General features: G+C 43.8%; 1 protein-coding gene across 1 annotated transcript; it reads left to right on the top strand.

Moving 5' to 3' along the window:
* Positions 1–937: 937 nt before the first annotated feature.
* Positions 938–4722, top strand: LOC125769574 (uncharacterized). Its single transcript, XM_049438306.1, has 3 exons — positions 938–1646; positions 2337–4615; positions 4672–4722. Exons 1-3 carry the CDS (start codon positions 938–940, stop codon positions 4720–4722), a joined length of 3039 nt encoding a protein of 1012 aa, XP_049294263.1.
* The last annotated feature ends 11738 nt before the right edge of the window (positions 4723–16460 follow it).

Here is a 16460-nt window from a genome sequence, read left to right as displayed (position 1 = left end):
CACTTTAATTGCCGTACAATTATTGACCACTACTGACGGTGTCCGCGTCTATCGGGTTGGTCGCCCCGGAATCGGAAACTAAGAAAAACAGATTCACAACCTTCAGGCAGTATCGATATGGTGTCACTTCCTTATCGTAGCCGGGCGTGCGGTGGATTTTAACTGCAAAACAAAGGTCATTGAAAGATGATGATTGCAGTTGCAAGTTGATAGCTAATATCAATAGTAATTGTCGATTTAATGGCGTTGGTTACATGATGGATGGGAGAAAACAAATAAATGAAACAAAAAGAAAGATCAATAAAATTAAAGATGAAAACGGAGAAGTAAAAAATGGAATTTAAAAATGTTTGGAGTAATATTAATGGTCAATTAGATATTTTTAGAAATTTTGTTATCGTTTCTCATCTGTCATTTCTTCTCCCTCTTGTGTTATTCGTTTTTGTTTACAACTTCTAGTAGTGTTTCTTGATTGTTTGTTATTTTTATCTTATTTTACTGTCATATTTATGTATCTTAATTAAATTTTCATGTTCTTCTGTTCAAATCTGATTGTTTACACAAGAATCACAATAGTGGTATAAACCGACAGTTTGCTGGTTTCGTCAAGTTTCAGCAACTGTCGTATTGTGAGTGCCGGTGGCACTCAGTGGGCACTCAGAGAAAAGGTTATAAAAGGAAAAACAAATAAACAAAATCCCTCCTCTTCGCTTAAAAATCCCGCCAATCGTACGGTAACTATTCTCGAAAGAAAATTCAGCATCCGAATTCCGCAAGTTTGTTCATGGTGCCGTGACCAGGATATGCCGAATTGCTGGTTATTAATTTGCGGATTCTCGCGACCTGTTTTTTCCTACGCATAACGCAAATTTTATCGCTACACAACACTCCCGTTTTTTCGTTACCGCTGACGAAGCTATTTCCACCGTGTCTGATCATGCCAGCGTCTGCCGTCATTCTATCGTCCCGAAGGGCAATTTTGCTGGTCTCATTAGATCGCCACGAGAAGTTCCTCCTTGATTTTCTCCCGGAACGAGACGCTATCGAGGTCGAAACGCGCATAACAAAGTTCGACCAGCTGTCCATTGACTTGGAGAAAATCCAAGGTCAGCTAGAGGATTTGGCAATCACCGAAGAAGAAATTGCGCACAATGCCGCTTTACGCGATGATTTTGAGCCGCGCTTGATACGCGCACATTCCCAGCTAAAGGCTAAAAGGGTGCATGTTCCTCGAAGCATTAGTTCCACACCAAACGCTGGCCCAAACCCCCTAGTAGGCATTAAACTTCCCACCATCGCGCTTCCCGAATACGATGGTGATTACATGCAGTGGCTAACGTATAGGGACACTTTTGAGGGCTTAATACATGATAACCCCGATCTACCGCCGATCCAAAAGTTCCACTATTTGCGCGCATCCTTAAAGGGAGAAGCCGCTAAGGTTATTGAATCCATCACCATCAGTGCCGCAAACTATGAAATAGCATGGAAAATACTGACGGAGCGTTACTCTAACGAGTACCTGTTAAAAAAGCGTCATTTGCAAGCCTTATTCGGAATGGCCACCATGAAACGGGAAAGTGCCTCAACCCTTCACCATCTTGTCGATGAGTTCGAGCGGCACAAGAAAACGCTAAACCACTTGGGTGAAAACACAGATGCTTGGAGTAGCGTATTAGAACATTTGCTATGCACAAAATTGCCTACAACAACGTTGCGCGATTGGGAGGAATTTGCATCAACAAATGAAAATCCAAGCTACGAAGGCTTGGTGCAATTTTTGCAACGCCGAATGCGAGTGCTCGAAACTCTGATGGTAAACAATACCGACGCGCCCTCTAGCGGAAATCACACGCACTTCACACACAAACAATCGAATCTCACTCGGCTGGCTAGTTTTCCGTCTACCTCTCACGAAACACGTAGGTGCATAATATGCCAGCAAGAGCATAGCATCACCAAATGTCCGCGATTCATGACTATGGGTCCGGAAGAACGATATCGACAGGTCATGTCCAATAAACTATGTTTAAATTGTTTGCGGGACAACCACCGAGCGCGCGATTGCTCCTCGCAATACAAATGCAGACACTGTCACTCAGCACACCATACACTGTTACACAACGTACACAATGCACAAGGAGCACTTCCCACTGCAAACACCATGCCAGCTGCGCGAAATGCTCCGGTAAGCCACCCACAGAACAAAGACGATCACGCCACAAACACCCAAAGACACCACGTAGCAGCACACGCAAGCCAGCAAACATATGATCATGTGTTTCTGCAAACTGCCGTGGTACACATTGTTGATTCACATGGTACTCTGCATCCAGTGCGAGCACTATTGGATAGTGCCTCGCAGCCTGATTTGATGAGCACCAGGCTTGCTCAGAGGTTAGCGTTGAAACTTGATACGGTCAACGTAACGCTCATCGGTGCGGGTCACTCTTCCACCCCGGTGCGGAAATCGGTGCGTGCGAAGATTTCCTCCCGAACGGGCCAATATCAGCTGAATGCTGATTTCTTGATTGTGGACAATTTGATTGGGGATTTGCCAGCACATGATGTGCGCACCGCCGAGTGGCAAATTCCGCCGAATTTTATGCTTGCCGACCCCCAGTTTAATAAGTCGGCACCGCTCGATCTTATCCTCGGTGCCCGGCATTATCATGCATTTTTCCAGAGCGGGGCGCAATATAAAATTTCGTATAACCTTCCTGTCCTCATTGAAAGTGTGTTCGGCTGGATCGTGACCGGCTCAGCATCAGCATGTAATAACAACACCGAAACTTCCAACGCATCTTCCGTCGTCTGCATGAGCACGCTTGAGGAATCACTCGAGCGATTCTGGAAAGTGGAAGAATTACAAATAAGAGATGGTTACTCCCCCGAAGAAATGTATTGCGAAAAATTATACCAAGATACAACACAACGAGACGATACTGGTCGTTATATTGTTCGTTTACCAAAGCAGCCTGACTTTGAAGAAAAGCTGGGTTTTTCGAAATTATCAGCTCTACGACGTTTTACAATGCTCGAAAGGCGCCTAGAACGCGATCCTCATATTAAAGCGGCATACCATGAATTCATGCATGAATATTTGGAGCTAGGGCACATGTCGCTGATACAAGCTCCAGCTGACGACGAATCAGCATATTATCTGCCGCACCATCCCGTATTCAAGGCTTCGAGCACAACAACAAAAACCAGGGTGGTGTTTGATGGATCAGCGAAAACATCATCTGGATACTCGCTCAACGAAGCGCTATGTGTCGGCCCTGCAGTGCAGGATGATTTGTTGGACATCATTCTACGATTCCGCACGTATAAGGTGGCGGTTGTTGGAGACATTGCTAAAATGTACCGCCAAATACTACTGCATCCAGACGATAGGAAGTATGCCCGCATTTGTTTCCGGTTTGATGCGCATTCACCGATCCAGTATTACGAGCTGAACACCGTAACCTATGGGTTGTCCCCATCATCCTTCCTTGCAACTCGAACCTTGCAGCAGCTTGCAAACGATGAGGGAACCACATATCCTGTTGCCGCATCCGCTCTGAAGAGCAATTTCTACGTGGACGACTTCATAGGCGGTGCGGATTCGATCGAAAGCGCTCGGCGTCTACGAGTAGAGTTAGATGAATTACTTTCAAGGGGTGGTTTTGAATTACGGAAGTGGACTTCAAACAGATTAGAGGTGCTTACCGGTCTAACTGCGGATCAGATCGGCACACAGTCAGCGCTACAGTTTATACCCGACGAAACGGTAAAGACTCTTGGAGTTTCGTGGGAGCCAGAACATGATGTTCTATCATTCGAGTCCGCAATCGACACCGACACAGCACGTCCTACTAAAAGAAGCATCCTCTCTAACATAGCCCGCATGTTCGATCCGCTTGGCCTGATTTCTCCCATAGTCGTACGAGCCAAAATCTTGATGCAGGAGTTGTGGTTGCAGAAAGCTGGTTGGGACGATCTTGTTCCTGATTCTATCTGCAAGAAATGGAAAAATATTCAGCAAGATTGGCCACTCATATCCGGTTTTAAGATCGATCGCTATGCGCTGTTACCTGGTAGTAAATTGCAGTTACACACCTTCTGTGACGCATCTGAAGCAGCTTACGGGGCCTGCATTTATGTTCGTTGCGAAAGTGAGCAAGGGGAAGTTCGCACCACTTTACTTTCATCCAAGTCGCGAGTGGCACCACTTAAGCGTGTCACACTACCTCGACTGGAACTGTGTGCTGCAGTATTAGGCGCTCATCTTTACGATCGAGTCAAGAAGGCGATGGGACTACACGCAGCAGAAGTATTCTTTTGGTCCGATTCTACCGTCACGTTAAAGTGGATCAGCGCCTCACCTAACACGTGGGCAACGTTCGTAGGCAACCGAGTATCGGAGGTGCAGCATTATACTCATCCTCGTCAGTGGAGGCATGTTCCCGGCTCAACTAACCCTGCCGATCTGGTCTCACGCGGCATGTCAGCTGCAGATTTCCTGCAGAGCAAGCTGTGGAGTTGCGGTCCGGAATGGCTAGCACTACCCGCATCCAACTGGCCCAACTGTAATCCTGAACCAGCTGAAGATACGAATCTCGAAATTCGTCAGGTGAGTGCTGCCTATGTAAACACCATCACTAACCCTTGGTTTACGTTGTGTTCCAGCTACACGCGATTGTTGCGCATCGTTGCATACTGCATTCGCTTCACACGTAACACTAAGGAGAAGGCACGCACTCAACGAACACCAACACACTTCACATCACCTTTAGTCATCACTCCCGAATACATGGAAGCTGCTAAAACTGTGCTATGTCGTTTAGCACAGCAAGACGCATTTTCAGCGGAGCTACGGCAATTGGCAAAAGGTGAAGCAATAGGAAGACAATCACCACTACGGCGACTCAACCCATTCCTCGATGAGCAAGGAATAATACGAGTAGGAGGACGATTGAAGCTTTCGCAGCTTCCCTACCAATCCCAGCATCCCATAGTACTTCCTAAGAAGCACAAATTCGCACATCTAATTGCAACCCACTATCACGAGCAACTTATGCATGGCGGCGGAAGATTATTGCTGTCGCAAATAAGGGAAGCATATTGGCCACTAGACGGAAGGTGCTTGGTGAAAAAATCGTGCGAAACTGTTTCCGTTGCATACGCCACGATCCTACACTCGAGCAACAACAAATCGGCCAACTTCCACCACCTCGGGTCATTCCCAGCCGGCCGTTCTCCGTAACCGGAGTGGATTACGCTGGCCCATTCTATCTGAAACCAGCACATCGTCGAGCTGCCGCTGTTAAAGGCTACTTGTGCGTATTTGTATGCTTCGCAACGAAAGCGGTCCACTTAGAGCTGGTGGGCGACCTCACCACAGCTGGTTTTCTGGCGGCGTTACATCGATTTGCATCCCGTCGCGGTTTACCAGCGCACATACACTCAGACAACGGAAAGAATTTCGAAGGCGCTGCGCACGAGCTCAGCGAACTAGTCAACATGCTGAACGACGAACAGCAGCAGCACATCATTGCCACCAATTGTGCCAACAAAGGTATCACTTGGCATTTCACTCCACCCAAAGCTCCACACTTCGGTGGATTATGGGAAGCAGCGGTGAAAACAGCCAAACGACACCTCTATCGTCATCTAGGCAGCTCGAGGCTGTCATACGAAGGATATTGCACTATCCTTCAACAAATCGAAGCGGCAATGAACTCCCGACCCTTACTGCCTATGTCCGACGACCCGAATGATCTGGCAGCACTTACCCCAGCGCATTTCCTCATCGGTACGTCCATGCACGCAGTTCCTGTTCCTGATTATACCAAATTGAAGGCGTACACTCTCGATGAACTGCAAAGGTGGCAGCTAATCGTTCAGCGATTCTGGAAGCATTGGGCTACGGAGTATCTGCAGGAAATGCAGAAAGACAACATGAGACATCACCGAACCAACGATATACTCCCCGGCCGATTGGTTATACTACTGGATGAATCCTTACCAACAACCCGATGGCCCCTAGCACGCATCGTTGCAATTCATCCTGGAGAGGACCAGCTCACACGTGTGGTAAAACTACAAACGGTAAAAGGGATCATCACTCGTCCGATCAACAAAATCTGTTTACTGCCGTTAGCGGACGGTGAAACCACATGCTAGTTCCTTTCGACTTTGTTATGACATTCTGTCATGGGGGGGAGTATGTTTACACAAGAATCACAATAGTGGTATAAACCGACAGTTTGCTGGTTTCGTCAAGTTTCAGCAACTGTCGTATTGTGAGTGCCGGTGGCACTCAGTGGGCACTCAGAGAAAAGGTTATAAAAGGAAAAACAAATAAACAAAATCCCTCTTCTTCGCTTAAAAATCCCGCCCGGTAACTATTAGAAAGAAAATTCAGCATCCGAATTCCGCAAGTTTGTTCACTGATTTAGTTAAATTTTAAAAGATATTTCTATAATTTGATTTTAAATTGAGGTTTTTATATAATTTTCCTTTTAATTAGTAATTATTTTTATTTATTAGTATTTTATTTTTCTCTCTTTTTATATGTTTCTTGAACAAGCTTGATTTTCGTATATTTCGTAAAATAAATTACAAACCGACATTTTAATAATTTTCTAATAACATTAATACAACGAAACGTCGCACAACGCAACAATATAAAAGTAGTTAGAACGCACACAATATTTACGCATTGATAAAATGTAAGCAAACTACTAAAACAACAGGAAATGAATTTAGAAATAGAACGGGCATTCTTCCCGTTTTTCACACACTCGCGTCATAAGAAAACGTCATTTAACCGTCCTTTCTCCCAAACCTCGTTCACTCTTCCTTTTCTCTCTTATCCGTTATCCAATGTTTTGCCGCATTCAGCTCAACAACGAGGAAACCATAAACACCCATCATTCGGGGCAGTCATTCCGTCGCCCGGAATCGCGGAAAAAGCGTTGCGCGCGGGCTGTGTGTTTCAAGCGGTTGAATTTGTTTTTAGAAGTTTTTACGACGCGATTTCCAACAGCGTGCACGCCCGCATGCTGCTTCCCGAACATAAAGATAGTTTAAGGGTGGTGCGGAAAAAAAAGCAAGGGTACCGAGGTAATGGGTGGAACATGAAACCAATATGAGGAACTACAACACGAACGCAAGCAACAACAAAAAAAAACACACACATATGATGAAGTGAATGGGGTGTGTCGAGTGGCCAAGCGCGATGTTTTTTCGGTTTTTAGCAAATCGACAAACAGACGGACGATCGCGAGAATGACGGGAGATCTGGGTGAAGATCCGACGGGGAATGTATGCTACAGAAGGGAAATGGGCAAGATGATCCTAAGTATCAACAACGATCTGACCTAGTTAGCAATGCCACACCAAACAGCACGTCCGGGTGATGTTTTCTTTTTTTCAGATTTTGCAGCCATTTGGCAAAATTTTCCTATTCCCAAACCGATTCATGGCCGGAGTGCAGGCATATAAAACAGAACTGTTAAACGATACATTTGCTGTTTGGTTGGGGTTTGTTTGGGGAAACTAAATTCGCCACGTGGTTTAAGCGTGCGTTGCTTTGTTTTAGAATCCACATTATGATGCGGTCACGTTTGCGATCGATGTCCGGAAAGAATAAGCGTAGCCGATGATTTGTTGAGCAGTACAAGGCATCGGAAGCCATTTCATTGAAAGTGCTCCATTAAATGAGGCAACATTAAAGAGAGTCTGCCCTTGCATTCTGGTACTTTGTGGAGAATTGTTTGGTTCAATTATTCTAACTTATCACAAAGTCCAACAAGAACCGGTGGAGTACCGGCTTTTGTCGATCCATTATTCTGGTCTTTTTGGGCAAGGCATCAACGCCATTGCTCCATCTCCATATTAGCAGGGCTGGTGGTGATGCCATCAATGGACGTGGGGTTTGTCTGGCTAATGTCCAACCCGAGGTTTTCAGCCACTTGTTCGATCCTTTGATAAGCTTTCGTTACATAGGAGTCGTAAACCAATGATGTCTATGTCATCAGCGTATGTCAGGAACTGAATTGACTTATATAAGTTAGGCTCCGAAGTCTCCACTTCTGAGTCGCGGTTAGCCCACTCTAGCGGAAAAGGCTTTACAATAGACAGCTGATATGATATGTCATGAGGTTGATACCGGACAACTCAGCTATTTGAAGACCATCCATAAGAATTGAGAAGGCGCATTGAGTTCACGAAGAATAGTATGCTTTGTCAAACAGCAGTACTTAAATAAATTATTTATAGACAAAGACCTTCCCCGTTTCTTGTTGAATACTACACTTTACCGTCCTCCTTCATCTGGAACAGGGCACACGATCATACATCACCACCAAATGACCCTTCTGATGCAACACTGTTATGAATTATCGATCGCTTCCTTCTCGAGACCCCCCGAAGTTCATAATTTCAAACACAAATCCAGACACAACCCTTCCGCGCTCTCTCCCTCTCTCGTTCTCTCCATCAACTACGGATGTTCTACATATCTCTGCTCCGCACAAACCCACAAAAAAACGCGATCATCATCCCAGCCAAACTGGTTCACCGGGTGTCGATCTTTCCGTCGGCGGAACGCGGTACAACACCGCCACCGGTGTCGTAAAATAGTTTGGCAAATCACTTAGCCGCCGGCGCTTTTTAATGGATCAATAAATTCCGGTTACCGACTCAGTTTTCCCACTTTCCACTCGCGCCTGGCACTCGTTAGGGGATGCCTTCTGGCAGGCGTTTTTTTTTTTTGTTCGTTGCTTCCTCTCTTTATTCCGGGGTCGCGCTTCACTGACCTCCACCGGTTCTCCAGTGCAGTGGCGCCCCCGGCGGGGGCCTGTTGGGTGCGGATGGATGCGTACGCTTGTGTTTATGGGTGCGCATAAGCTTAGTATTTACTGCTCCTTCGGTACCGCCATCTACCACCATTCGCATTGGACCGAGCGCGAACTGATGGTGATGGTTCCGGAAGGTTTACGCTCTCTGCCAAATGTGCGCAATAAAATTAAATTTTCCTCGAACAGCTTAGCGCGTTGCGTATGCAAAAAAAACGAAGGTAAGTGTCAGGCTAGGTAAAGGAGAGAAGAAAAAAAAGACTAATGAACATAACTAACACTCTTTTGCCTGAAGATAGACGTAGAACTGCAACACTTGAAGATATTGAAAGTTGTCTAAAAAAAAACAGAGAAAAGAAATGAAAACCAGTTATACTATCTTTTTGCTATTTAACATGTCTGTCTTATCGTTCTCTCCGTATCAACGGACGGAAATGAATTTTAATCTTCTTTTTCCGAGACAGGCAGGCAAAGCAACCTGATAGATTGGTTTCATTTTAAAAGCATCTTCGCCTTCTTTGCGTCTGCCAGATACGGATGGCCGCATGCAGATAGCGAGCTCGTCTAATTCACAGACAGAGCTGTCAGACTTTGAGTGTCTGAATATTGGTTCAAAAACAAATCAAAGTCCACAAAGGTGGCAAGTTTTAGTTTTAGTAGCTGTTTCCGACTAAGTCTCCGACTAAGTCTCCGACTAATAATCTTTTACTAATCCATGTACAGTCCTCTGGGAGGAAGGCTTTGGTGAGTATGTCATTAGAACTCCACCAGATAGCCTAACCCCAAAACTCTTTTTAAGCCGTTCATATAAGGGAATTGATTTCATGAAGAGTCCTTCGCTTTAGCCAATATACAAGGCCTGAAATACCTAAACAACTCAAAATTTAAAGAATAGATTCGAGATCTGTGAGTAATAAGCTGCATCCAAGGTATTTTAAGCCAAAGGTGGGAGACATCTCTAAATCTCAAAGATCTCAAAGAGTTCTTCATATTTTCGGAAGAGATGAAAGAGATCACCAAATTTACTTTAACGTCTGGCACAATCTATTTCATCGTGACGCACACGGAGATCTTTCTCGAACGATCAACATAATGCGACGGATTCGATTGCCATTTTGCGCGTCACGTGAGCATACCCACATTTTCCGCGTGTGATAAATAACAAGCAACATCGAAATAATCTATGTGAAAACAAAAGGTAGCAAAAACAACCTCAACATGTTCACGCAACTGCGCGCTGGGTTTAAAAAGAAGCAGAATCACGCACACAAACACACCTCCGATCATGCGGATGTGCCGGACGTGCCCCCTTTTTTTGTTGAGGGCAGAGATAAAAATAAAGCTGCGCATAAAAATGGCAAAATGGCAAAATTGTTTTCGATCTTTCGACGTACCCGAACGTGGCATTCGGGAAGGCGTAATACGAGCAGCAGCAGCATGCCACACCCGCGACTAAAGCATCAACAAGTCCGTTGTTTACACCGATTCCACTTTTCGGCAGAACCGTGCTTGGAATGGGGTGAGACAATTATAGTGGTAGATCAACATTTCCCTTCTTTTAATGGGTAAGCGTCAGGAAGGTAAAGTAGTGTGCTGTAAAATGAAACCTACCGCAACATATACTTCACGGTGAGGGAAAAACAAAACACACGCCGCCATATTGTTGTCGGATGGTGTTCCCTTCGATCATGTATGGATGGGTTTACGATTTTCACGCCACTTCTCCGGTCACATACTATTGTTTACTGCGCACCGTAGCTTCTAAGGAATGGTTTTCTGTTTGTTTCTGTGCGCCCGTTGACCACCCGCAGCAGATCGATCGGAAAGCAGCGGGCGAACCGGGGAAATGGCATTTTTGTTTTGGCTTTTGCTGCCTCATTAGAGATGATTCTAAATGGTGTTTTGCTGTTTGTTTCTTTAGCTGATTGCATCCGAGAGACGAAAGGTTGCTTCCTGTGGATCACGAGCTGACGATCGATTTTCAATCGCGTTTGTAAATATGCTGTTTGTTGTTGATTTCTGTTGTGCCCCCAAAGCGAAATTCAAATAGCAAAACAAGTGGAGGCACTTTCTTTCTCTTTGCCTACAACAAACTTATCGAATGAAAAATAAAAAACAAATAATCCACGTTTAAACTAAAACTCTCCATAAAACGTCTTATGGCTAATGAACGCCAAAGCTATTACTTAACCGGATCGACAGCGTTACAGATCAGCTGCGTACGATCGTGATCTGGTCAGCAAAACGATAACCTCAATAAACGCAGCAGTGATAAAACCAAAAACCCTTATGCCTAATTTCAATGTTTTTACAAACTCTTAAAGTCATTAAACGATCCACAAAACAGATCAAATTTAGGATTAAGGCTTTAAAGCCCTTTTCCCCCCCACCTATCCCTTATTACATCTTTTCTCGTTCATCCACGAAATTATCATAGAGCGACCAAACCATCAAACAAACAACAAAACAAGCCCCCCTTTTCTTGGCTTCGTAGTGAAAAGATTTTGTCTGATTTAAATATTACTATCAAAATGTCGTAAAAAAAAGACATAATGCGCTATCGTTAAAAGAGGGAAGGTCATAAAAGTGAACGGCGAAGCGCACCAAATCCATGTTTTCTGTTCGCTCACTGGGTGGTAAATGATGTTCAAGGTTTTTTTTTGAGGGGTGTGCGTGTGTGTGTGCACATGTGTTATCATTCATTAAAGGGGTTAATTTTATCGATTTTTTGAAATAACAACGAACGGTTGATTTTTGGGCTGACTGAATGGAAATGTTTAAAGCTGACGCAGCTGAGTAAGCTGGAGAAGATATTTGGAAGTAATTTTGTTAATTTTTTTCTAGATTGTTATTCTTTGTACTAAGAGATAAATTTAACTAATTTCTTGTTGAAGTTTATTAATAAAAATGTTCGTTGCAATAGAATTATTTTTATTACACAAAAACATTGAGAAAACAAGGCGTGGAGATCTAAATAAACGACTTTAAGAACAAAGAATTTAATAAACTATTGGAAGAAAGTGCCTAAGAAACATAGTAAACGTGTTTCTGTATTTAAGTAGCTTATTGCTAAATAGTGAAAATTAGTTCAAGAAACCAACAGAATGACTGTGTTATCTTCAAGAACTTATAGAGTAGTTTTTTTCTATTCCAACAGTATCGACAACTTGCACAGAAATCTTTATTTTGATGCACTCTTTAGCCAGATGAGTCAAACTCTACACAAGATGCAGGCAGAACACAAAAATGACAAATAAATTCTTCACATCTGACTGTCGATCGACTTCGCCGCGGTGTTAAAAACAAACCTTCCTGTGGTACCTTTCTTTCCAACCAAATATCTGAATCTCTTCGCCGGATAAATCACTCACACTACCGCACGCAAAGCATAACAGCTCAGTGATGCAGTGAAAAAGAATTCTACCGTTCGGTCATAAAAACCGCGTGGGAGACGCACTTAGAATGATCCGATTACGTCCAAATGCACGGCAAGAAACTATCAGCAAAAAAAGGAAGAAGCAAAGGTAAACTCAACAACACACAAAGAAAAGTAAAAGTCAAAAGCAGCAAAGAACCTGCTCCGCCGGGAAAGGAACCGAAGAAGATCGGAACGATGCACGGCGGGCTATAAAACCACCTCCCAACCGATAAAACCTTTCCCGTCAAAACTTACACACAGCAAAACAACGGATCGTGTCCACGGTCCGGATGCGTGTTCGTAAATCTTCGAAAACCTGCAATGCCGTCGATCGTGCGTGGTGCCGGCGGAGTGCCTAAGAATAGGTCCAAACATTCGCCCAATACCCGGCAGACTCGCGGCTGTACGACGATAGAACCGGCTGGAAGAGATCGAACGGAGACGATCGACGACGATCGTCCGTCGAACGCTTTCATCAGCTTCAACGGACGTACTCTCCTACGCATCTAATTTTACACGACACTTCATAATCCGCTCGAGCCGCTTCTTCACATCCACGTTCTTACCGTCCATCGACCAAGGTCCCCTTCGCCGGTACCATCTCGCTGTGTCATGTCGGGGGGCGGGTGGATGGAATTTTTGGGGCAGTTTCTTTTTACTATTATGATCTCGTTGAAATACAGTCCCCCAAGAACCCGGACACTGCCTTTGGACAGTGGTGTGTGAGCAATGAGGAAACACATCTTGGCCGGACAGATACGGCCGGACTCATACGCCGCTTCTACACGCCGTCAATGTGTATGCGGAAACATTAAACTCTTGCCTCCTTGCTCTCCTGGGGTTCGTCTCTTCTTCGGCCCGATTTATGCTGCGCTCGAATGTGCGGAACCCGAAAAAAACGGCCACAATGTGGAGGCCATTTTTTTTTTCCTTTGTTTTCGTTCTAAAGCGCCATCGTTAGCCGACCGCTAACGAAGTAACTAACTGGACCGAATATTAATTTGATGACAGAAATGCTTCGGATGGGATATGGTTGTCGCTGGTGAACTGACACTGACACCCGATTGGCATCTGTCGATGGACTCGTAGATGGACGCTTAGGAAAGACCGTATAGTAGAGATGGAAATTGGTGCGTTTTATTCGTCCATTATGAAAATGGCTTGTTTCTATTGCATCATCAAATAGAAGAAAAAATTAAATGAAAAAAAAGTAATAACATTCTTCAAGAAAACCATATTTCCGAAGGCCGGCGATAAGCATAAAGCAAACGGTATCTACCACAGATCAAAAAAGTGACATAAAACCGCATTACTGTTTCCAGCCAAAATAGAAAGGTTTATCACAAAAATGTTCTATTCGAGTGGACATTTTCCAAATTCAACCAGTGCCAAGTTTTATGTAAATGTTTGCTCACTGTTTCGCCTCCAAAAACGAAGGCTTTACACTGCAGCGAAAAATATTCCTTTTACAAAAACAAACAAATAAAATGAAGAGAAGAAAAAAATCGCACACCATTGTCCCGATACCGTGTGTTTTCTATATCAACATAACCAAAAATAAAGGGACCAAAAATTATAAAGAACCCCCCCAAAATGTTGCGCACGAGGTCGCGAAAAGCACTTCATGAAGTAATGCCTTTATCCAATAAACTGTCGCACTGAGCCGCACCCGCAAAAAAAAACGGAAACACCCGAACCCCCAACCCCCGGGGGCACAACTCTTTCGCCTGAACGGAGTTTTTCCAAATATATTCTTTTTTTTGTTGTGAATGTCGCTTTACAGTAACTGTCGAACGGAAAAATGCCATAATCCGCATCCTGTGAATCCCTTTTGGCTTACTGCAAGAAACAAAACCCAGCCCCAAAAAAAAAAGACAAACGAAATTGCAATGCTGACAAGAACTATGTGGTGGTGGTGGGTCGAAAAGCCTCGGCCCAGGGCTGGGGCACCAATTGGAAAGTTTTGAAGTTGACAGTTTAAAACGCTTTACCACGCTGGTATACTTTGGCTCAATTTTCGGCCCACGACCAATGCGTCTAAAGGGATGGAGTAAATTTCTTCTACGTTCGGGTTTTTTTTTGTTACACCAAAACAACAGCACAGCACTAAATCGCTTCCGATCTCGTGGGATCATGGTCAGTTTATTTTTCTTTTTGTTTTGTTTAGTTTGGTTCTCTCTTTTCAAACAAAAAGTTTAAGCAGTAAAAGGCTTGCCTTTACTTTACGATCCTCGCCATGCGACATTTTACTATGGCACGAAATGTGGTATCAAAAGAAGAAAGCAGAAAAAAAATTAAAACAAACCTTGGCCACCATGACTTTGCAACTGTTTGTTTTTCCCTAACGACGTTTATCTCGGCGGGTCTGTTGGCTTGATTTTTTTTGGGCAAGGAAAAGCCGTAAGAAAAATCTCATCCTCTTCGCTTCTTTCTCCCGCCGCCTGAGTTATTTTATTTTCCAGTCTAGAACTCTTTCGCGTCTGTTGCCTTCTGTTACGCTGCAAGCTTTTAACGATCGTCGGTATTTTTATCGAGAATTTCCGCAGACAGTGTTATAGTAGTAGTACTTTTGCTCGTTACTACCGAATTACTTGGATGATGATGATCTGTGTGTGTGTGTGTGTGTGTGTGTGTGTTTGGTGCGGAAGTTTTTCCTACCGATAAACATACAAAACCCCCGAAACCCGAAGCTGTGGGTGCAAGCCAGCTGGCATTTGGGTAAACTGTGTCTTTTTTTCTATGGGAAAGTGAACTGATTCGTTTTGCAGGAGCTGTGCCGGTTAGAAATAATGGGAAGCGATATCTTGCAGATAATTTAATGTCAGTTTACTAGTTTTTGGGTAAAAGAAATACCAAAGTCTAGAAGACTATATCACTAATAGAAAAGATGGCGGTATACGATAGAGAAGTTAGTATAGCTGAAGAATAGTCTACTTATCGTCAATCGCCTAGAAAATAATTTTCAGTTCTAAAGATCCTTTGCTTCAAGGTGTTTTTTGAGTCTTATTCTATTAAATTTTCCTTAATTTCTTGTCAAAATTATCTTGAAAAAGTCTATCCAAGGGTTTTGAGTTCAAGAGATGAAGTTGCTGCCATTTCTGGATTTCTTTCAAGTTGAACTGGATATAAACGAAATAAAAGATAATCGCCCAATGTTTTCAATCCAGCTTGAAATAATAGCTTTGATGGCCATCAAATATCTAACCATTTCTAGTTCAATCATATAATGTTGACATACTCTTGGACGCAAAACTCATTTCAAATTGAAAAGCAGTAATTGGAATAACGCCCTCTGCACTAGATTTAATTCTTTTTAAAACTAATAACTAGATTGCTGAATGAAAAATCCTTGTCCCTTTTTCGCTCAATAAAACCAAATTGCAATTAATTTTACCATCAGCTCAGTTCCGGCCCAGGTCAAGTAGCACTGGTCTATAAATATCTATTTCTCAGACTGTTTAATTACAAGATTTCACCTCAAAAAACATTGGAGACCTACCGAAGCAGTCAGAAACCGTACTGCAATAATGACACTTCAGACCAGCTTTGTGAAGAAACTGACAACACGGCAGTGGCAAGGGCACACTTGCTAACTGTTGCGGTGGATCGCGTCCACTGTGCGACCGCCATGTGTCAAACAGATTTGACAGTTGCCCCCTGATAGGAGAGTGGTGCGACCTGGCACATGGCCGGCGAACAGAAGTAGTAGGGATCCGGAAGCCGAGTTAGAAGGAGCGGAAATTTGGACTACGTTTGAATTTATCTTTATCTTTTGTCTTTTTATCTTTTTATCTTTTTTTGTTACACTTTACTGCTTAAAATAAACCACAAGTGAAAGTTAATTCCAGACTTTTATTTTTCCGCATTGTTGGACTGCGCCAACAATTTTCAAACGTAAAGTCGACATCTCCGGATCCCTAAGATCGCGCGCTTGTGTATGTGTGTGCAATTTGGCGACCACGCTAGCAGAACAATAGGTGTTTGCGAGAATACGTGGTAAAAGCAACAAAAGGACACGCGCGTGATATCGAAACTGGAAGTGTGTTCGTGTCGGTGTGAATAAGGTGATGGACAAAACTGATCTTTCAGGGAGTGAAAAAAGCCGTACCATGCCAACCACTAGATCGCAAAAAAGTTCATCCGAAACCGGAGACGTTCCAGAAGGCGCAAGCGGGTCCGACCTATGGCCTGTCGAG

This window comes from Anopheles funestus, chromosome 3RL (genome assembly GCF_943734845.2).
Source record: "Anopheles funestus chromosome 3RL, idAnoFuneDA-416_04, whole genome shotgun sequence".
NCBI classification, from domain to species: domain Eukaryota; kingdom Metazoa; phylum Arthropoda; class Insecta; order Diptera; family Culicidae; genus Anopheles; species Anopheles funestus.
This window is presented reverse-complemented; position numbering and strand designations above follow the sequence as displayed.

What these genes read in the sequence shown, in the direction of transcription:
- LOC125769574 (XM_049438306.1), top strand. Translation starts at nt 938, where the DNA reads ATGCCAGCGTCTGCCGTCATTCTATCGTCCCGAAGGGCAATTTTGCTG. An exon ending in GAAAACGCTAAACCACTTGG is followed by an intron (nt 1,647 to 2,336) that starts GTGAAAACACAG and finishes CTCTGCATCCAG; the next exon opens with TGCGAGCACTATTGGATAGT. An exon ending in CGAATCTCGAAATTCGTCAG is followed by an intron (nt 4,616 to 4,671) that starts GTGAGTGCTGCC and finishes GTTGTGTTCCAG; the next exon opens with CTACACGCGATTGTTGCGCA.